Source organism: Metopolophium dirhodum, chromosome 7 (genome assembly GCF_019925205.1).
Source record: "Metopolophium dirhodum isolate CAU chromosome 7, ASM1992520v1, whole genome shotgun sequence".
NCBI classification, from domain to species: Eukaryota; Metazoa; Arthropoda; class Insecta; order Hemiptera; family Aphididae; genus Metopolophium; species Metopolophium dirhodum.
In genome coordinates, this window is record NC_083566.1 from 28379451 (window position 1) to 28404208 (window position 24758).

The window sequence follows — 24758 nt, forward strand, 5'->3', positions numbered from 1 at the left end:
TTTGTAGTAATTTGTTCCCATTCTAGGAATTTATTTAAAACAAAATAATATTATGTTTGATCAGAAAAGCATACCATAGAATAAATCGTTACTGCAGAACGTATAATTTAATTGATTTTAGATTCTGAGCGAAGCGATGAATGTATTGATTTTACAATGATGAGTGTTTTTTTTTTTTAATTTTTTTTAATTTTTTTATTTTTTTTTTATTTTTATGTCTGTCATCACCTTTTAGGACAGTAAAAGTGCTTGGATTTTCTTCAATAGTAACTTTTCTGATAGGAAAGTGAATCTAGTTGGTACTTTGGGGGGTCAAAAGTAAAAATTTCCCAGTAGTTTTCACAAGCGACGTGAAAAACAAAAGAAAAATTAAGGAAAAACGGGAATTTTTACGCAAAATCTGTTTTCGAGAAAATCGATTTTGGTTTTTGGTGTAACTCTAAAACAAATGACCGTAGGGACATGACATTTTGACTGAATGTTTATATTAGCATTTTCTATACACCATAACATTTACAAAATATTTTGACTCTTTTTGAGCTGTTTACGGCCATTGTCAGTTTTCAATTTTTTTAGTTTTTTTTTCTATAAATATCAATACAATTTTATCTGTTGAGTAAAAAAGCTTGAAAATTTAATAGAAGGCTCCTAGGTTATTGTTTCAAAGGCAGATGAAAAAAATTAAAAATCCTTAGTCACAGTTTTTAATTATAAGCATTTAAAGTTCAAATTTTGACAAAATACGGAAAAATCACGAAAAATAGCAAATTATTTTGATGAGAATTCATAAAAATTTTTCTTTTTAAATCTAAGATTTGAAAATGTAATATAAGATTACTCATAAGTTTGTCTACCTTTATCAAAAAAAAAATGTCTAGAAGAAACTTAAATTAAATTTTTATGAGCGTCTGAAATTTATATTTTTACAACATTTGATATTTACTCGATTTCTCATGTAACAATTTTCTTATTTTATTGTAATTAAAAAACGAATGACTGTAGATACTTGAAAATTTCACTGAATGTTTATATTAGCATTTTCTATACACCATAAAATGTTGAAAATACTTTGACTCTTTTTGAGCTGTTTACGGACATTGTCAGTTTTCAATTTTTTTAGTTTTTTTTTCTATAAATATCAATAAATTTTTATTTGTTGGGTAAAAAAGCGTGAAAATTTAATATAAGGCTCCTGATATATCGTTCTAATAGCAGTTGAAAAATATTAAAAATACATAGGCACAATTTTTTTTTATAAGCATTTAAAGTTCAAATTTTGACAACATTTATCAAATTTATAATTTATTAATTATTTTGTAGTTAAAAATTTATAAATTTATAAATTTTTAACTTTTATGGCTAAGGATTGAAAATTTAAAACAAGGCTCCACGTAAATAGGTTATATATAAATTACTTTATTCACAATAATATCATCAAATATACTTGGTAAAATCATAGGCTGACTGACCGTTTTCGCTCAGAATCGTTTTTCTTATACAATGATATTATATCATTGAATTCAAATTTAACACCATCCATTACAGTGACCCACTTGTAACCTACTGTACAGCAGAGCGACATCCACTTATCCACCTTTTTTTATACGAATTTCCCTACCATTTAATGGAAGCGTATAAGGCGCGGGCGATGTTGTCCCTTCAGCATACGGTATGCCCGTAAATACGTTTCTGTCTGGCGTGATATTATTATAATTCGAAAAGTTTACCTGCAGCGGGCACGCGCATCCGTCATCGCCCACACGTAACGTACATATTGTATGTACGAAAAAGCGAAAGTAAACAGCACTATTAATGTCATTATAATATTCATCGCAGTGTTTTCAAGTTTAATTAGGACTCTCGCATATTGTATTTATCGTCCCAAAAATCGTATAATATATTATATAATATGTTTGGAGGCGAAAACCGCGTTTCGAACCTAGCTCATCATGCACACGTCATGGCGTCATTATCCGTGGGGTCATAGCAATAATAATAACGATAGTAATAATAATAATATTATGTAACAAAAACAAAATCAACCGTTTGATTAGCGTGTAACTTTTGTTTATATTATTTATGTTAGCGTTCAAATTATTGTTAAACTGGTGTAATTAAATTGTTTATGCATATTGTCTGAGTGTACGCAAACATAATGTATGGATAAATTCAAAATCAACACATTTCGAAATTAAAAGTTTTAGATTCTAATAGTGAGCTATAGCATATTTATAGGTACATAAGTACCTATACTACATAGTATATTGATTTTATAATGAAATGTTTTTTTTAGTCAGACGAATCGAAGCTTTTCAAAGTTCAAAGTCGGGAAAATTAAAGAGAGGTCCTCACTCAAATTATAATTGATTAATTAAGGTTCATGAATTCGGTCGGGGTAAACTTTGGGATTTTGGGAACTGTACATAAGCCAAGACTCGATTGAGCATAAAACACCTTTTTGGCGACACGATTGAGCCAAATTATCGGCGTATCAAAGGAAATTGGAATATAAAAGAAAACCTACACGATTGAGTATAAAAAACTCTGCAACGTTACCATTTTCCATTTTAAACTCTATTATACAAAATATTTATTTAAATAATTATAATAATTCAAAATATAACATATCAAAAAAATAACATGATTTCATAGTCAAGAATATAGTCACATTTCATAAATCTGTTTGATAATAATAATTATAATAGTTATAAAAATAATAAAATCAAAATATGCTATGGATTAAAAAAAAATACTGCATGGTTTATAAGTCAAGAACACTGATATTATTTCTATAATAATTTTGGAATTGTGTCTTAGTTTATTATCTTATATTCCCCCCCAATTTTAAGACGTCGGTACTTTATTCCTCCGGAACTAATTTATTAATCGATAACATTGTCGACAAAGCTGGGCTCAGCTAACGGCTCGCATCTTGTATTATAATAATTGGTGTAATAATACGTGAAAATAATAAATTTCAAAATTTCAGCCACTTAAATGTGGCAACATCATATAAAATATTCTATGCTCAATAGTGTTGCTAAAAAAGTATTTGCTCAATCGTGCTTTACCGCATAAGTATAAATATATACAGGTTTAATATAGTATAGTATATAGTGTATAAGGTATAACTATAGTATATAGTTATGTTAGATACGAATTCGGTATACACGAAGAGTGTTTCTGCAGTTCTTAAATGGTGTCAAACTATGTACAGTCTATGAGCACAACATATGTGATTGGTTTTGAAAAGTAAAACTATATGGGTAAGTATAAAATTAAATTCACGACTCTACGTGGATTCAAATGTTGCGTGTAGAATATTATATTGCGTTAGAGTTCACTAAAGTACCCTACCTTATGTGATAATGTAAGCTGTTTTTTTTTTTAATGTATCTGAGTATATGGTGGCATACCTAGTATAGTTTCGTGTCCAAATGTTCAATGTCCATAGAACGCAATTCAACCAAAAAAATCTTAAAATTAGTGACACTATAATATACTTATATAATATATATATATATATTTTTATTAATTCAAATTTCAAATAACATTAGCATCTAAGTCCATTAGTTCAAAATTATGTTTAAAATGTAGTATCTGTATATTATTATTATATTATATTCAGAATAAGAAAGGTACCGGGTGGCAACTGTTTTTCATCCGGCGGCGGTCAGCTGATGCTTCTCCCACCAAGTCAACCACATGGTTCGGCATTCGGAATTAAGCCACGCGCACAAGTCGGCCGCTCAGTACCTTTCTTATTATAAATAGAGTATAGGTACGCTTAACTTAAATTAAATTGTAAAATTATATTATGGTATATTATAGGTACATCAACATACTGAATCCATCATACACGTTTACAGGGTGATTGCCGACTATGTATAAAATGGCAACCAATGGTAATCGATTTAATGATTTCGTATACACCATAAAGGCATAATATTATATACATTTTTTATGTAGTTAAAGTGCCAAATAAATTATTATTTACAAATATTAGCATTATAATAATATAGTTTTGTAGTATTTGTAATTGGTATTCACAAATATCGTTACACATGCAGTATCATAAATCAATAGATACCAATAATAATAAGTGTGGCAGACATCGTGATGATGTTATCCGATATTGATAGTTATCTACGTGTGTTACAAATGGCCATCGACTAGAAGTGAATACCGTCGATTAGGGAAAAAACTGTAGGACTGTAAGTAGAATGTGACAGAATGTAAACGATTGTGAACATATTTTCGTTAATGTTAATTTCTTAATAATGACATATTATTATTCATAGCTGAATGTACCTGCTACCTATAATAGTCTATACCTACCACACGACGCGATCTGTGTGACGCTTTTCTCACGAGGGCTGTGGCAATTTTCGTGATTATATTATGTTATATTGTATGTATTACGTACTGTATATTATGTTATACTGTACGTATACGTACTGTTTATTATGATATATTGTACGTATATGTACTGTGGGACGTGAGTATGCAAATCATGGGGAGTTTTATGCAAATCACCCATTAATTATTTTGAATTTGATCGGATCGCGTCTTGCCTCCACTGTAAATCGGCACGTGTTTGCCACGAAGACAATAAACATGTACATTAAAGGTATGGAAATGTGAGTTCGGTAAATTTACTCGGTTAATATTGTACGGGTAAACGTAAATTTACATACATTTTACAGTTGTTTATTTTACCGATGAATCGAGTAATAGAGTAATAACTTTCACTTAGGCACTAATATATATAATATATAATTTAGTCTTAGAATATAATATGTTCGGATTTTATATGATTGCGAGTTTATACGAGTATACGACTATACATTCCGTACTTGCACAATATTATTTTAAGGTTTCCCGATAAACAATAATTATTAGGGATATGAAATAAAAATGAAAAAAAAATATTGATAAACATTAAACACACATAAGACCCTCCTTGCTTTGATTTAATTATTACTGAAATAGCACTTCAACTTCCTGAAAATTACATTAACCCTCGCACAGTCTCACATACATAATATACTCAAATATACGCAGTCTCTCTTACTTCATATTACAATGGAAACTTATTGTTACTTACATAGTTATTGTCTTATTTCCTAAACTTGATAAACCAGTTGAAAATTCTTTCTCATATCGCCCTATCAGCTCATAGTAATTACTACCATTTTTCTCAAATTCTAACGTCTTCACAAACGCATGATTCACATTATCAACTAAGAACAGACACTATCTGACACTCAATAAGGATTCCGTAACTCCCTTTCAACTATCCATGGTTACATCGATTAATATTGATTGCATCTGCTTCACATTAGAAAAAAAATTACCTACTACCCAATAGTGTTCTTCGATGTTGCTCAAGCTTTTGACCATGTCTGGCCTCCTATTTAAGTTAAAATACATACCAACTCCCCTTACTTCTTACTCTTTTCTTATTTTACATACATTTCACCGGTAAGGCGATAAATTCCGCATATAGGTCCATATGTAAAATTATATGTACGCAAGACGGACGCAGCTCTATCTATATCTTATAATATAATTTATAACTCTTCCGATATTTTGACCAAAAAAACCGACACACAGCACCGCGATAATAGTATTTGCATAACATTATAATATATTAGGTGTGATACAATACTCATAAAGGTGTGCTTTGTAAGCATTTATTTGGCATGTATGTTGTTTTTTTCCTCACGGGAGAATCGTACGCTGACTTGCACTATACGCTGCACGAGTGATAAAGTTTGGCTTTTGTGCACGCTCGGGGCTTAAAACGATTTGTTGACAAAACAAAAGACCAATACGCGCTGTAGGGATTAAATATTGTTATATACTAACGTCTCCAAGGTAACGGCGACTAGCTGTATACAATATATTATATATTTATATACGAACGAACGAAGGAAATAGCCGGGCACAAAGAATCGGAATTGAAATGGTAGGTAGCATTCGGATTCATATGAATTGAGTCCCAATAAAACTATGTACAACGAACTGAATCCTGTAAAATTTAAAATACACTACTAATCGAGTCCTGCATGTTTTAATAGTAAATCCCGCCAAACTTTGGAAAAAAAATGTTCCTTACCATTTTTTTTTACAGATTTAAGACTATTTGTAAGAAAAATTGTATAGGTATATATATGGTTGAGATTAGTGTTTGTTTTGTATGTCATTTTAACATCGACCGCTGCCAGGATCGTTTTAAACGATTTGCGATGGTTAGTAAATGGTATACAATAATGTAAAAAATTCAACGGAAATATTTCGAATAAAACGATAATTGTTGATAATAAAATAAATAGGTATTTTAAATAAATAGGTTCTCAGATATTATGGGCGTTTTGTACATTTGTTGTGGTACTGTGTCAATATATTATATATAATTTATTCATAATTTTATTTAATCAATGGAAATTAGTTATTCAAAATTAAAAAAAAATGAAGATACATAAATTTGTTTTATAAATCAATTTAAAACAATGTTCGAAACACGTCAAGTCCCAAAAGTTGGTTGTAATTATACATTTAGTGGGTCACGAAACGTTTTGAAAAAATGTATATTCATTGTTTGTAGTATAAAATATTTAATATTAGATATTTAGATAACTATAAAATATAATATTATAATAATATATAAAAATAAAATATATCATGTATATATATAATATATCATAATGCCAGTACCTAAATGATACAATATTTCCCATGTAACTATATTGTACATTTATTACTTTGGGTATAAATGCAGTTTAATTCCCATGTGGTTATTGAATTGTTTTATCATCATCCACGACGATTACGAGTATACCAGTGACGTTGGTATGACAACAATACGCTGCCGTACTAAAAATTATGGTAAGGATCAAAAATGAAGCAAAAAAGTGGATCATTAGTAGGTATAATATGATGTAGTATATTATAGTATGATATATGATGTAACTTGTAAGACACAACATTTAAAAATTGTTCAAAATGCGTGGTAACATATAAAGTTTGGGAACCAGTTGTATAGTAGTTTACTAAGTTATGATGTGCAAAAAACGGCTGAGTAGTGAATTGTAAAATAATATACATACAAAATTGTAAAATATGCAAAAACAAATTTTTCAATTATTTTACCAATAATAGTTTGGAAATCATATTTTTCGAGTTCTTCACACATTTATAGATACGGCTTAAAATAATTTTCTTCGTGGAGAAGACCAATTATGACAAATATATCGACTGTCAACGTCCGATGTCTTATCTATTGAAACCCAAATCAACCCATCACCAATTTTCGAACGAATACAAGAAATAGTATTTTTATAAAATGTAGAAAAATAAATTATGCGAATTGTAGACGGGTCAGGAACACATTTCCCAGTATATTTTCCTAAACATTTTTAAACGATGGATGATTTAATTTCCATAAATGTATATCAGATTCTAACATTGCTTGACATAAACCTAGAGGAAAATTTTATTGTTTATTTTGGTTTTCTAATGTATTTTTGATGAATGACTGTTTAGATTTAGCTTTTAAATTAATATTTTTTGTATGCTTGCTTGTATTTAAATGTTGTACACTTGAACTAGGTACCTGGGAAGGTAATTGTATCTATCGTCCGACCAAGATGAGATTATATAATATATTTAGTATATTTACGACAATTAGACCAATAACCCAATAATTATAGACGTTCTTTAAATAAATACCCTTTAAAATTAACAATATTATAAAAATTAAAAAATTAAAGTTTAAAATCAACAAAATTATCTAGATTCTCAAAAATCTATAAAATATGCAATTATACTATGCATTATGTTCCAAATATGCAAAAATATGTAAAAATGGTTCTATTTAATCAAGAATAAGCCAAATCGTGAACATGTCTTACAACCAATAAATTTGGACTTAAGGGAAAAAATACACACAAATGCATATACATCCTAGCCCTAATATTATATACTATTATTATTTGAGCATTCGAAGCATTATAATATGAAATATAAACATTTTATCTGATACATTCAATTATATTTTCAGTTAGTAGTAATACGTATAGGTACCTATAATATTATAATGTATACAAAACATAAAAAAACAGTTATCACGTAACTATATAAGCTGAAATATAATATAATCTTTATTTTGTTCTATAAGCTAACATCTACATAAAGAATGAAAATGATATTATACATCATTATAATAATATAATATTTGATTTATATGTTAATCTTACTGGGAATATTTTATGAGAACTTCAATTTTTAAATTTATTTCATATATGACTTATGACAAATAAATAAAAAAACAATAGTTAGCATCATCACTTCATAATGGTATGGACAAAATTCATTACTGTCCGTTTTTCCCACCAATTTTCCGTTTTTCGTAAAGATTATAATATAAGAGACCGCTCGAGTAGTGTACTTTCACACTCTGAAAATGTATGTCAACATTGTCAAGATGTCCATTAATGTTATCGTTGTGCATTGCATTTCAATTCAGATTCAAAGTCACCGTTTTCGTTCATAAATAAATTTATATTTAAGTATACCTGCTTTATTGTGGGCGCGTGTGGTCGTATTATCGAGGGATAAAAACGATTTACGTAAAAGCATATATGCTGTAGGTTTATACCTATAAGTGTATCAAGTATTATACGGCTGCAGTAGGTATGCGCATTTGACATAATTTGTTGCTGTTATCGACAGACCAACAATCAACTTGGACCGGACTCTTAATATTTTACCCGGTGGAAAAATGGCCGGCCGAAAACTCGATTTCCCGTGATCCTGTTGGACCACGTAATCGAATTTCGCCATCAAAAAAGTCGATTTAGATACCTTCACCTATATGTAGGTACTTACTTGTGACGATACTAACAGTGATTGATTTTTAAAATTCAATAACATTCCATTACATAATATTATCATATATAGTTAGGTAAACGATAAAATATAGGTATATATTCAATATTGTGATTTCGTTAACTGAAGTTATTGATTCAAATTTTAAGGTGCACCCATGATTTTTTTTTCCATAAATGTTTATGTTGTCGTGGTGTCGTGGTGTCGCGGTGGTAGAACGATTTCAAAATGGGTGCGTATAGTGTTTAATATTATGTTGAATATGTTTATGTTATTATATTTCAGTATTGTCTGAAATGGTTAAATAGCGGGAAGACCAACCTGGCGAATTTCGGCATATATTAGAGAGTGTGTATATAACGCGCTAATGGATATAATAGTATATATTTATACGCATATAATTAATTTCATTTTGCCAATTTAATTCGGTTAATTTCCCGTCAACAACGGCAGCAGGACATTATTGTTATAATATGGAGCGGAAACGTCTGCGAATATCCACCCCGTCCTATGAACAGATCAATGGCGAGTGCCATATATATAACATTATGCCAGTTTCGGTGTTTGGCGTGAGCGAGCGAGGGTGCAGGGTTCAGACGTTTAATGTACGTGGTCGGCAGGATTGAGGCAAAGAAAACTGGGACAATCGGGCATTAAGAATAATAATTATTAGAGAGGCGAAGGGATTCCACTTTGTGAAATCTAAAACCGGATATTAATTAAAAGCCTATTATACCCAACGTGATCCGTGCAAACTTCCAACTATGTATCTATGATATAGAATTAATAATACATTACGTTTTGCATTGGGAACGTACCTATTAATATTTAGACCACCTGTTCCTTTGAGGGGTAACCGTTGTTAGTAAAATAAAATTGTATCAATTATTTTATTTTTTTTTATCTAGAATGATACTATTTAATAGTTTTTATTTTTCATTTAGGGTAGGGGGGGGGAATAAACTCCCTTTAAAATCCTTCATCGAATCTATTCATTTCACGTCCAGCGTGGAAAAACACGCGATTCGGCCATCCCTCGCATTCTCTCCACCCGTTGCGATCTTAGTATCTTACACATTTCAATCTCGAAATTATATCGTGCGGACAGTCATCGTATATACAATATACTCATCACACATGCATACGGTGCATACTTTATTGGACACCGTACGTACAATATTCGGATATGCCCAGCCCGCACTATTTAAATGTTTGAAATTTTTTTGAGCTTACAATTATAGTACACCTTTGTTCTTACGATAGGTGTACTATGATACCCGCGAAAAAATTCGAGCCTCAAAATAAAACTTTCTACGGGTGGGTTTGGAACACTTTTCTCCCCCCCCCCCCTCCAACATACTCACACACATGTCCATTGTCCATGGACACCGTGCGATAGCGTACCATACGATAATACTCCACCACATGATTTTTGTTGTTGTTGTTGTTGTTGTAGTTATACCCTTTATTGCGTATATATTATATACATATATTGATATATGTATAATAATATATGTGTTATGTACTTATGTCTATAAAAGTATACATTATGATGGGTGCGTGTGTTATACATATATACATAAACTGTTATGTACATATACTTACGCTGTAGCTCGCGTGACATAACTCTTGACGGGGTCTGTGAAAAGGAGGGTCGGTGGTGAGGTCGAAGAATTATAGCGACGACATTTCGATTTGACGAGCCCATTGACTTAATATATTATTATACGACTAATAAAAACGACGAATAAAATATTCAGGACGGTTATAAAACGACGCTATTTTACTGCGTGTAATGATTGGTTAGATGATGATGAGTGTTTTTATTTCGCATGACGTCGTTTCCCCCGCCCACTGGAGCTTTTTTTTTATGTACACATGCATGTACGCCGTTGAGTTAATCCGAGATTAAATGCTGCCGATGTGCGTTTTGTTTTCGGTAAGAGCAGGGAGAAGAAAATTCAATATTATAATATATATTAACACGAAATTGGTCTTTTTCAGAAAAACGTGTGCAACACATTATTGTAAGGGCTCGTCCAATGTTGATGTGCGTGTGTACATCATGAATGTGCCAAGACCTATAAAATATTAAAAAATCATGTCATCGTGTGACAAAAATTAATAAATTACTCTTACATAGTTACATAATAAGAAACCATGTGTTACGATATATAATAATAAGTAGTATTATTACATGACATTGATACATATTTAATATTATGCTTTGCGTGTATTTTTCATTAAAATTCCATTGAAATAGCTTAACTTACCTTTTTTTACCGCACATACGTCTTATACCTATATTTTATGATGTATATTTCACTATTTCTTTGTAAAATTTGTATAACATACGACAACTCTATTATGGCACAACGATTGACTGGTGTCTGGTAAGAAAAAAATTAATAATATGTCAAGTAACAATAACACGTCTAAGACTCGATATTTAGGTATACTTTTAGTATATTGTATACGATTTAGTGTCAAATTTTGCTGATATATTTTGTTTTAATATTATTCTAATTTAATATTAATTGTAAGATATAGGTAGGTAGCCATTGCAGCAATAATTATATTGTTGTGTTTGGTAACTGGTAAGCAAATATTTTTGGGGCCGCAGATTGGAATTATATAGATTACTGCCCATTTGGGATATAAACGACGACAACCGTCCTGGGGCTTAAGAGTTCAGAATCTAGTGAGGACCCTTGATTTCGAGATTACTTTGCTTTTTTTATAGTATCCCCTGCATCAATTCCTTAGTTTTATTTTACTTCTGGACAGTAAAACTATATAATATATTATATACACCCAATGTCCCTGACCTATAACATCTTAAATACTCAGTCTAGAAAGTTTTAATATACCAGATTTGTAACACATTAGTGCATTATGCATTGGATTTATACTTGCTGTATATTGTTTACATCGGAAATGGTACTTTTACATTAAAAATGGAATTAGATTTTCTTGAAGGAAATAATACGGTGAAAAACACAATATGGTTTAACACAATTGTGTATTTATATCCCACTTTTAAATCCCACACAAAAAGGGCGTGTTTAGATGAAAAGCAATAGTTACCAGTCGTTCGATAAGTCGATTCGATGTAACGATCAACGATGTGTAATATATAATTTATGAAAATAGAAAAAATATGTTTTGCATTAACGATTTTCATAATATAGTCAAATATTACCAATAGTGAAGGGTGCCACTGTAATCATTATTATAATCATTAATAATCAACTACAAACTGCTAATTTCTTAAAAAATTTAAAAAAATACAAATCACTTAACAATTCCAAATTCAGACTTATAATTGTAACTCTGTAATATTTTAATGTTTTATCGTAGGTGCGTATTGAATTAGTTTGCAATGCATAATTTAAATAACACTTATGTTCGAATGCATTAGGTACGATAACTACGAAATAAATGGTGTATTACAGTTTTGATAAATCGTTTATTTGGATTTAAATCAAACCCAAGTAGTAGAACTATACAGTCAAGTTTCGATAACTCGAACCTCGGATTTGTTCTACCACTTGAAGTGTTTTTAGTTGTATTGTAACTTGTGTTTGAGGTATACTAATAACTCCAAAATGCATAAATCGAGTTTATTTTTATTCCTCTTGAAATCCGAGTTACTAATGCTCAATTGTATATAATTTTATAAATACAAATATATAAGAATAAGAATGTAAGGTATGTTTTAAATATCTATGACGATACCGAAAATAATACATAGTTTAATAGTTGATAATATAGTAAATGTTATTAATTATATTTTTTGACGTGTGATAAAAATATTACATAATATACGATTTACGAGTAGTACCTACCAATATTGGTGAGTAGTGACACGGTTATTTATAATACAATACAATAATACATAACTATTAGTTACTACAATATATTTATCAAAGAAACATTATTTTCGTGATATTTATTTTAATAAGACGGATGTTCGGTGAATCTGTATTCTGTATACATTTACGTACATTTAATGTGAATTGCTTTGATATAAGATATTTATTTAAAAAAGTCATAATATAATATGAAAATTAAGTTGTTACCGTTAGGATAGACTGGCTTAATATGAAATACTATAGGGCAATATGACACTTTGATATTTCGATAAGAAATACTGATATTTAAAATCCTAGGACTCTTCAATTACATGTCTTACATGTCTAATAACAAGGTTACCTGACCTATCTTAGCCCATGTTTATAACCCCTTATGTATGATTATGTTAGCTCTAACCTTAAAACAAAATTGGTATACAAAATTGTATTTTGTGTGATATACTTATTACCTACACATTTTTTTTCCAATCTAAATATTTCATTTTTAGATTTTAAATTTTGTCATACTTAAGATTGTATATCTAGTTGCATTAAAAAACTTAAATGAAATTTGTATTTCTTATAGCAAAGTTACATACCAATACCTAGTATACATTTATTAAGCTTTGTTATTTACTGTTTAATGTTATTTAACTATGTGACTTTAATACTATATAATAATATATATTGGTGTTCAGTTGTTATAATTAAAATACTGCACAGCTAGTTGAAATTATACAATGAATTTTAAAAATTTCTTTTTTTACCATAGTATGGTTGCCTATACAAACATGTGTATGTAATTTTACCTGAGCACCTGGGTAAAATTACATGGTTCATATTTTTTTTAAAGTCAACTCAATTTTTAATTTTTATAATATAATAAACGTATTATTTAACTGTATACATGTGTATAGCTATAGTATTAGTACAAATACATATATGCAGATATATTTTCTGGTGTTAACTAACAATACTATTCTTTAAATTACCATTTATAAAATATAATATACTCGCTATATACGTATTTAGTTAATACAAAAAATATGATAACTATTTGATAGCATAGTACAGGCATTAAGCTTATATCATAATAAATAATAATTTACAACAAACGTATTTCTGTCGATTAATAGATTTACGGTGGGCATTCAACAGTCGCAGGCAACAGCTCTAGTTTCAAATTTAAGTCATTGGCTGTGCTACGCCAACAGCGCAGTGAACCCGTTGATATACAATTTCATGAGCGGTAAGTTGAATTCTTGAACAAAAAAAAAATTATTTTTAAAAAAAATAGTTTATAACAGTTCATGTAATTGGAAATGGATAATATGTTTTTTTTTGTCTTTTATTTATTTATTACTTTCGATTTTCCAACGGAAACCTACTTTTAATACCTGTACTGGTTTTACATTTTGAAATGGATACCTTTTTTTTTATTAAAACTAAATCTACAATATATCGTCGGCTTCCTGCCAAAACTAGGTAACGGCATATTTCACTATTTTGAGATAATGGCGCTATCTAGTGTTAAACATTATTTTCAAAAAATTTGAAAGAGGCGTCTTAAGTGAGATTCCTACTCTAACCTGTCACAAACTTACAGTTTCTTATTTTCACTAACGGCGAAGGACATAAATATAAAGTGTTAAAAGTCATTAATGGTTTAGTGAGTTTTGGCATAAACAAGATCAATGAAATATTGAGAGCCAAAATTCACTATCGGTAAAAATAAAAATGTAAAATCACAGAATGACTGGTAGACGTGTGGTATACTGGTATAGAACTGTTAAACCCTTATACAGACCTTTTAAGTCTATGATTAACCCCCCAATATAATTGTGATAAACACCAGGTGCTTAGCACCCCCAAAATTCATATTAGCCCCCCAAATTGTTGTTGACTATAATATTATGCCATAGATATTTGAATACATTTATTTCTAAAACCTTATAATTTTCATAATCATAATACATAGGTACTTATCAGAATAATAATATAGATAAAAAGTCTATTATGCTATAAGTAATTGTTTATATTAAGATCAATGCGAAGGTGTATAAAATTAAGTTGTATGAATGTAGGGGATATGAGGGGCAAAGCCCCCCACTGATCACTTTCACCGACATACATCTAGCACCCCCATACATTTAACCCAAATTGCGCCTATGTTGGTTTGCACTATAAATAAAAGATTGTACTTCCTGGTTTGCACTTAAATTTGTTACTTTTGTAAGAGTAATATTATTATTATTTTATACTATTAACCACTAATAATTATTTTCACTACTGAGTATTGATGTCATTATGTTTAAAGTCGTACATTAAAGTTATTAAAAGGTCTTGGAAATTATTTTTATAATTATTTTATACATAAGTTGCAATTTCTTTAAAGTTGTAAATCACTTACATAAATGTATTTGTTATTTTCTTTTTATATAATTTTGTATTTTGTATTTTTTCTAATTTATGAGATATGTTATTATGACAATAATTTTAAGATAAAACATATCTATTAATAATTTATTCCATTTTTATTTATCATGATAAACACAACAATAATTGTGTTAATAATAAAAAAAATTCACACTTAAGCAAATAATTTGATAATTGACATAAGTACAATTCTAATGATGATAATCTGACTATGTCCAATAAGCAAAATATTTAATATTAAACCGATATAGATTTCTTCCAGCCAAAACAAATAGTAAAAATCATTTTCATATTCAGAAAACTCATTAACGGTTAAAATATTTACATACAATACTTTACCAATAAAAAAACAGTGTTATATTAAATATTTCGAAAAAAATCCAATATATTTTAATGCAGTAATACAAGCAGATTTTATTAAAAAAAAAAACTATGTAAATATCTTAAAAATTAAAGATTTTTAGGGGTTGAGACCAAAAATGTTCTTTTTTAAAAACTTCAAAGTCGTTTACTGAACAATTACTATTTTGCCGTTATCGAGTTTTGGTAGGAAGCCGACGATATATAAAACACTAAATATATACCTACCATAGTAGTGGACCATAAAGTGATTCAAGGATGGTGGGTGCTTTTTGATATTATGAAGCTACAAAAATAGGCAGTTCAAAGTTGTATGATCAGTACAGCCAGCTGTCATACGAGAATATAGCTGGTGCCACCTCAAAAATTAAATAAAACAAATACATTCATAATTTTTTCAACGACATATTATAGTATTATATCAATTAATATATATTTATTATTTAATCATTAAGATTTAGTACATTTATACTACCATAACTCTCAAATTAAAAAAAAAAACTTTGTTTAAAAATTACCCATTAAATCCTAACTGATACCAGTACCTATCTACAAAATTATATTATAATAATATATGACAAGTTATTTAACGGGTTCGTAAATTTGTATAATGTTCCTTTATACGTTATATAAATAGTATTGTTAAAATCTTATGCTTTAAAATATTATTTCAACAGGGACAATATTATATAGGTACTTGATCAGTTGAGTAACATATATATACAGTGTGGTGCAGGGTGGACCACCCACCCCGCTATAACATTTTAAGGTTTACAAACACTGAAAAACTGATAAACACAGTGAACCACTAAATATTTTCTGTATAATACGAAATAGTACCGAGTTCAGTTTATACTGTAGATATAAGCGAAGTACACAAAATATAAACTGCACCTGTTCAACACGGTGAGTGGCCGTTATATTCGGTAAAATACGATTGCGAACAGAATTTTAAGTAATTCGATTGAGAACGCTCAATTTATATTTTTTCCAAAATTGCCATAGGTTAGGTACCTATTTGATAATTTATAGAACGATTGAGTATGATATTTAGTACCTACTGGTCTAGATAAATAGTGAAAATAAACTTCGAAATACGTATATAAAAAGTTTAAAGACCTAGAAAAATGACTCAAGTCGATTTTTGTTCCACAATTTTTAAGCCATGAAGTTGTCGAAGATGCGTTTTGAGAGGTAATAAGCAAAGGTAGAACAAATAGTAAAAAAAGAGAATTTCTAAAAAAAATAAAAAGACGAAATGGTTAACATTAAAAAATAAATATTATAATTAGTGATACAAGATTCGGTTAATATATTAAAATATTTAGAATATTATAGGCAAAGAATATCCAGAAATGGACATAATATATTAAGTAGCTTAATACAATTTATTATTTATACAGCCGTATTTTTTATAAGATTTTAATTATTATAATTTATGAATATGATCTATGACTGAACATTTTTATTACACATTTTGATTATTTTATATAATAATATATATATTTATAATGACTTATTTTAACAGTATATATTATTATTATTTTTCGTTATACTAAGCATTTTCTGTTTAAAAAAAAAATGCAACGTGCTAAATCGCTTGGTAGTCAATTTAAGGATATGGCAACGTTGCGCGTAAATTCATTCTTAATCTATCAGATTTTTGGGTACGCATTCAATTTTTATACATTTTAAGTGTTTTTAATCGTTCAGCCAAACAATTATAACATTATAAATAGGTGGATTGCCTTTTCACGTGCACATGAGCATATGTTGCGATACGAAATGAGGATATAATATATAATATTATATGATATACTACACGTTTAATCCGACTTGGCTCGGGAAAAAATGAACAGTTGATATAAAATACTGCGTTAATCGGTGTATTTCGGTTTTAGTGTAATTCGATTCAAGACATTTTTGGGCTAGGTAAATTGGATCCGCGATAATTTGGATACATTTTTAAAGCGGTAAGTTGAGTCCCGAGTAAAAAAAACGGGGAATTGTAAATTCCACCCGATGTGAACAGGTAAAAAGAAGATCTATGGTAAATTTCGCCCGCGAAAAAATCCGAGTAAAAAAAGGTACATGTAAATTCCGCCCGTATAAAATACATATTTTTAAACTAAGCGTTTCGACCAGTACTGTTCGCTACGTGGCGTGTTATAGTATTTGGAAATTATTACAAAATGTTCGAACAATCGTACCTATCAGACGACAATCGTTAATCATTTCTATTTTACGATTTTTATTAATTATATATGACTTACATGTGGTAATTATTGATTATGATTATATTTTGACTAATATTAGGTACTATTTTTACAGTTTTTATTAATTTTATATGAACCTTGTAGTAATTATTGACTTAATATGTTAAATATATATTTATTTAAATGTTTAATCTATTAATTAATCTATGTTATTTCTCATATTATTATTATTATTAAAAACTAGGTATTTTGTAAAAACTTTATTAAGTAATAAGAACTTTTTACTCATAGGCAGGATGTGTTTATTAATTATAATTTTACCAATCCCGGGCATTTTAGCTCTTGGTAAATTTCCGAACGTGGTAAGACTATATATCTATATAAAGGCGATTGATCATGAAATAATAAAGGCAAGTGTAAACACACACAGAAAGCTCCCCTGCTGTTATTGTGTTTTGGCATGGTTACCTATTTACCTCGAAAACTATTGAATGGAAATAAAAAATAAAAACGATTTTTTAAAAATTATTCGTATTAAATAAAAGTGTGGCAAAGAAAAAAAAATACGAACATTTTAAGTGTAAATAAATTATTTGTAAATTTCATCATAGTATATTTTCAACATTTCCAAAAAAAAAAAAGTTAAAACTTTTCGGAATAATAATTGTCTTGCATTAAATGGATCACTCTGTATATTATAATAATAAAATATATTCCGAGGTCTCGTACGGTCCTGGGAGGCCACATTCCGTGGTATCATAATATAGGTGGCGAGGAGAGTAGATGATGGCTATTGGACGAGACGGTGCTGCCGCCCCAGAACTGAATCCAAATAATTATAACCGATAAGAAAATAATAATAAACTGTCGTATACTAATCATCGGGTTTTCCATTTTTCAGGCAAGTACCGTAACGAATTCAAACGGTTGTTCCTCTGCTGGGGCTCGAACAGACAGAATCGCCTGCGCCGGGGAGCACACACGTCCCGGAGTGGCACGTACATTTGCCGTTTCACGATGACCACGATGAAGGCAGACAACGTGAGCTTCGGACTGACGCCTGAAGACATTCAGTGAATATAATACTATATAATGGTGACACGACGGAGACGAGACTATACATAATAATATCATTATTATCGCTCGGAGGCAACCTATTTTTTAAAATTTTTTTTCGTCTTCTTATTTTGGCTTCGGCGATATATAATATATTGTAGGTATGTGTGTTTGTGTGTGTGTAAACATATATATTATATATAAAAATACGATTTGGGGTCAACTTAGGCCCATTTATATATTATATATGACGACGAGTTTCTATATACGTGTGCATAGAAAAAAAAAATACGTGCTGGCGAGTGCACTAGGAATTATCGATATAATATAATATATATCAGTCGTACGTGTCCGGCGGTCTACTATCATTCCCCCTCCCCCTAAATGTATACCTATCCCCTTGACAAAAGTCTGACGGCTGTTTCCTAGAGAATACAACGCATATATATATAATATATGTATTTACATTTTATTCAGGTCTTCTGCCACGATTTCAAATATAACGTTTTTAATATATTTGAGTTTTTCTATACTACATACAGGGTGATTCACCGAACAAAATCACCCCCATTTTTCCGCTTAACAATAAATTTGTCAAAATCTGATTTTTGGAACATTTTAATATACGTACCAGCTACTTTACGACTATGTGTTCAAACTCTTGAGATTTTTGTACTACTTATAACGATAGTGTTCTGTGGTGATACAAATTTCTGTTTTTAAAATGAGAACCCCCCCAATTTTTACTGTAAATTATTTAGTATATGATTTTTTTTTTTAAATTTTTATGTTATCCTTACAGGAGACTTCTTAAGTAGTACCAAAAATATCAACAATTCGAAAATGTGGTATTTATAAGTATATTATTTAGACATTGCAAAACTCATATTTGAATAACTGGATTATGCATAAAACAGTAGGACGAACATGCTCGGTGAATTACCATGTATATACTTTCAATACTATATATTATATTGTTATGATTATACTTTAATACTACCTATACAATAGAAGTATAATATACTAATATACTATACGATATTCTTTTCACGTTTATTCATAGTGTGTTGATTATTAATTTATTATTGTATAACGCGTAGGTATGTATATATTATAATAGTTAGTATATTATATTATTTTGTATTTCATAATACATAATATTAAATTAACTGTATGTTTCATTTTTTTTTCTTATTATTATAATAATAATTTGCGATATTGGCTACAATTTTCAGAACCACCTCACAGATGGCAATGTCATACATTATAATATTACATTTTATGATGCAGTATAACTCAACAGAAATCATAGAATATTACAATGTACCTATACGGTGATACGCGAGGGAGGTTAATTACAAACGCTCGAGTTCAACACTTCAGCAGTCGTAATAATATATTTCTATCCATTATAATATATTAACCACGACGTATATAACCGGTCAAATACCATGTGGCATTGTGTAATATTATATTGCTTAGATGTTGCGTACCTATATCGGTTGACGATTAATGTAAGTATGTACGGGTACCAGGTTAGCTTTCCGTGCCAAGGTAAGGGAGGGGGGAAATGTTCCCTAGGGTGTAAAATATTGAAACATTTTAAAGGGCGGCAAATCTGTAAACATGTATGTTTAATAGGGACGCAAAATATTATTTCCCCGAGGCGCCAGTTAGCACGGCACTGGTAGCCCGTGGTAGGTTCAGTGTTTCCCGAGAAACACAGTATCCAATATGATTTTTACTGACGCCGTTTCGATCAGAAGACCATTATGGGAAACACCGTGTATAATTATTGAACAGCTTGTTAGTACTAAGTCGTGTTGGAAAAGCAGACACGTCTTGTATAATATTGCCGACACCTGTTTGAACGTTTCATTCGTTATAAATATTACGCTCGCGTGACGGGTTGACTTAATTATAATATAATATTATACATTTACATTCTACGTACGGCGGCGCCTAATAAGTTATAGCTATAGTATAATATTATTATAGTCAACGGTATTGTACCGTACCTGTTTAATTTAAGTCATGTAATAATCGAATCGAATATATGATAAACGAAGACATAATTACACCTAGCTATTTATGAATATAATATTGCTGCCGCGTCAACATTTTCAAAACTATGTGCCATATAATATTATTTGTAATATTTTATTGTTGCATAGAAATGTATACTAAGTGACACGGGTGTTCACTTACCGCTTTTCTATAGGTGTATTGGTTTATTTACTACGTTTTTTGATTTATGGTGGTATCCCAACTTGTCCCCCTGGTCCCCACTGGTATTTTTGCATGAATGTAAAATGTCCACCCCTAGAAAAAATATCATATCCCTCCAGTGCAACAATGCGAAATTAAATGTTCTGGCTTTTTTTTTATTTAATACTGTAGGGTAATTATAATAATTTTTCTCCTAGAATTCGTGATTTATATAGATTATAAAAAGGACAGAAAGTCGTTTCATATTTTTCAAAACAAACAAAACAACCTAACGTCCTGCAAATTCCTCCATTCGTTTCAGCATGTTGGTCCTTGGACTAAAGTACCTACAATAATGCAGTATTATTAATTAATTCATCTCCCGAGTTTAATATAATATAATATAATACATAAGTATACAATTCACTGCTGCCTGCCACCACCGCCGTGGTGTGATTGTAATAATATACAATACCTACCTACCCCGAAACCATGATAACAATAATTTAATGTTGACGTCATGTTGTACATTATTTGACTAGCCGACAGACCCAAACATATTTATAAATAATAGATAACCAAGTACTAACTAACATACTAAACAATTAAATAATATACTATTGTAACACAATGATGTAAAATGTGCAAGCAAGCCGGTAATATAGTGATAATGCAATATTTTTACCGGACAAATATAACAGACGTTATTATTATATGTCTGTACGGTTTTCTATACCATTAGTATAGTATGATTCCCGTCCATACTCGTGTCCGGGTAACCGTTATTTTATATTGCATAATAGTTCCGCTCGCCTTACCGACCTCGCGATGAACGCGTTTTTCTAATCGATTAACATTTTTATCCATGCCCTCGCAATTTTCTGTTATAGATGATCTTCCATACAATCATACGTATTAATTAGTTTCTCAGGTGACCCGTCAAATGTATATTTTTCTAAAACCATTATATGATGTGCGTCGTCTTGGCACCCATAAATCGACAAACCCCTCCTAACATATCTCAATTTTTTGTACCCATTTGAACCCTCACTAAAAATGTTTGTACTCCTCTCCCTTTTACGCAAAACCAAATCCCCCGTCCGGGTGCTGAACGACGTCGTATTGGCACACAGCGTCTTTATTAGATACGCAGTGCTTGGTGTATTTCAATATCTTTGTTTTTCGGTTTACCTAAATGTAATAACTCATCGATGGTAGTAATTACTAGTGGTGGGTCGTTACTGCTGTGTTCGGTACAATGCAACGATTACATCGGTGGAACGAGTAGAAACGAGTACATTTATCGTTCCACGTTCGTTTCATCGGTACATTCAGTTCAAAGTTACCAACTACAAAATGGTCCCCATCAGGGTATACCGACATCGAGTCTTTACCGAATACCGATTACCGACGGTGGTCGAATAGTTACGAGTTGTCACGATTATAGACGTGTAATATAATATATTGTATGATTAATATAATATAATGTTGATATTTTTAAACAGTAATTATTAAATACTATTATTTAATTTTGAATTTTTATACATATAAATATTTTAGGCTTAGGCAAGTATCTAAATTAATTTTGGAAGTTCCAGTTTATTTATTTTATTATTATTTTTTTTTCGAGGGTAAAGTGAAGTGATTTTTTTTATATTTATATTTTATAATTATATCTGCTGAAAATAAATATGTTTTTTTTAATCGGTAATTTATTGTAATTGTACCAATTGGAATAATATTAAAACGGTGGTAATATTTGATTAGTCATTTTAAATGTATATTATATAATATATATAGTAAAATAGTGTTGTATAGTGGCCTACGAAGCATATACGTTCATAAATATCCATTGCAAAATCACGTTTTTGATATAGCATCAATCTACTCCATTAATGTATAGAACTACTTAAACTAAAACTGCTGACCAAATATGAACATTAGTTTAAGTTATTTTATTATTTTTTTTGTCTGTCATGAGCTCGAGCAAAATAAAACGCTATAGTTTTGGGAGCAACATTAACGTCTTCAAATGTATATAGAGGTTATGTAAGTGGAATCGAATACATAATGTTAATATCATACACTTATAAAGACCAATGTCTCAGTTTCATAAAAATTTTAAATGCTGTTTAATTAATACTGTTATTAAAATACAAAATTAGTTTTTTTTTTATTTATTATTTTAGTTCATTTTTTGGTACGTACGAATACCTACTATTATTAAATTACAACAAAATAACTAAAGTTTCAGTGAAGTTAAAGTTAAGTTCCACATAAGTTTTTTTTATTTTAGTTAAGTTACTACAGTTAAGTTCCATATATGTGTGTAATAAAGTTAAGTTGGAACTTAACTTTAATTTGACCGGAACTTGGCTTTTATAAAACCGGAATTTCGGTGGAACTTAACTTTAATAATACTTATATGGAATCTAAACTTAACTTTATAAAAACTTATGTGGAACTTAACTTTAATTTGACTGGAACTTAACTTTAATTTAGCTGGAACTTAACTTTAATAGGTAATACAACTTTCAAATTAAAGTTAAGTTCCACCGAAGTTCCGGTTTTATAAAAGCCAAGTTCCGGTCAAATTAAAGTTAAGTTTCGCATACGTTTTTATTAAAGTTGGGTTCCATATAAGTATTATTAAAGTTAAGTTCCACTGAAGTTCCGGTTTTATAAAAGCTAAGTTCCGGTCAAATTAAAGTTAAGTTCCAACTTAACTTTATTACACGCATATATGGAACTTAACTTTAATTTGAAGGTTTTTTTTATTAAAGGTGAGTTCCATATGAGTATTAGGAAAGTTAAGTTCCAGCCAAGTTAAAGTGTAGTTCCATATAAGTTTTTTTTACTTAAGTCAAGTTCCAGCGTAGTTAAGTCAAGTATTATTAATGTTAGGTTCCAGTCAGATAAACTTCGCTGGAACTTGACTACTTTAATAAAAACCTATTTGGAACTTACTTTTAATTTGACTGGAACTTAACTGTAATAAAACTGGAACTCCAGTGGAACTTAACTTTAATAACAAAGAATCTGAAAAACACCAAGTACTGCGTATTCAATAAATACGCTGTGTGCCAGTATGACGTCGTTACTGCACCCGGACGGGGGATTTGCTTTTACGTAAAAGGGAGAGGAGTACAAACATTTTTAGGGAGGATTCAAATGGGTACAAATTCGGTACAAAAAATTGAGGTCGGTGCGGAATCGATCGGTTGACTTCTGGTGGTTCTGGGTGTCCGAAATCGATCGGTTGACTTCTGGTGGTTCCGGGTGCCAGGACGACGTCGTTACAGCACCCGGACGGAGGATTTGGATTTGCGTAAAAGGGAGAGGGGTACAAATTTTTTTATGGAGGGTACAAATGGATGTAAATCGGGTACAAAACAATTCGATATGTTAGGGATGGTTTTGAAGATTTATGGGTGATGCCAAGACGACGCACCTCATATACGTACAATAATAAATTAGTCGGTCAATATTTTTGGACGAAATAAATTAATAATTTAATATTATCGTTTGTTTTGATAAAACGAACAACTGATGAAATAATTAAATGTTTGTATGACGCTTTTAAAATAAATTTAAAAGGATCAGTATAAAAATAAGTATGTACATTTTTTTTTAAACAGATTTTTGTTCCCAAAATGGCCTAACATAAAATAATTCAAAACAAAAAGTTCTAAATCAATAAAATATTATCACCTGACCCTTTTATCAGCTTCCAGGA

The 24758-nt window shown here is 29.9% G+C and overlaps 1 protein-coding gene across 1 annotated transcript in view; it reads left to right on the forward strand.

Moving 5' to 3' along the window:
• The window catches only part of LOC132949210 (orexin receptor type 2-like), a 177501-nt gene extending 157517 nt beyond the window's left edge, over positions 1–19984 (forward strand). Inside the window, exons 7-8 of the mRNA XM_061019974.1 lie at positions 13883–13995; positions 18660–19984. Of these exons, the coding sequence (XP_060875957.1) occupies positions 13883–13995; positions 18660–18835 (289 nt within the window). The 3' untranslated portion in view covers positions 18836–19984. The remainder of the gene's footprint in view (positions 1–13882; positions 13996–18659) is intronic.
• The last annotated feature ends 4774 nt before the right edge of the window (positions 19985–24758 follow it).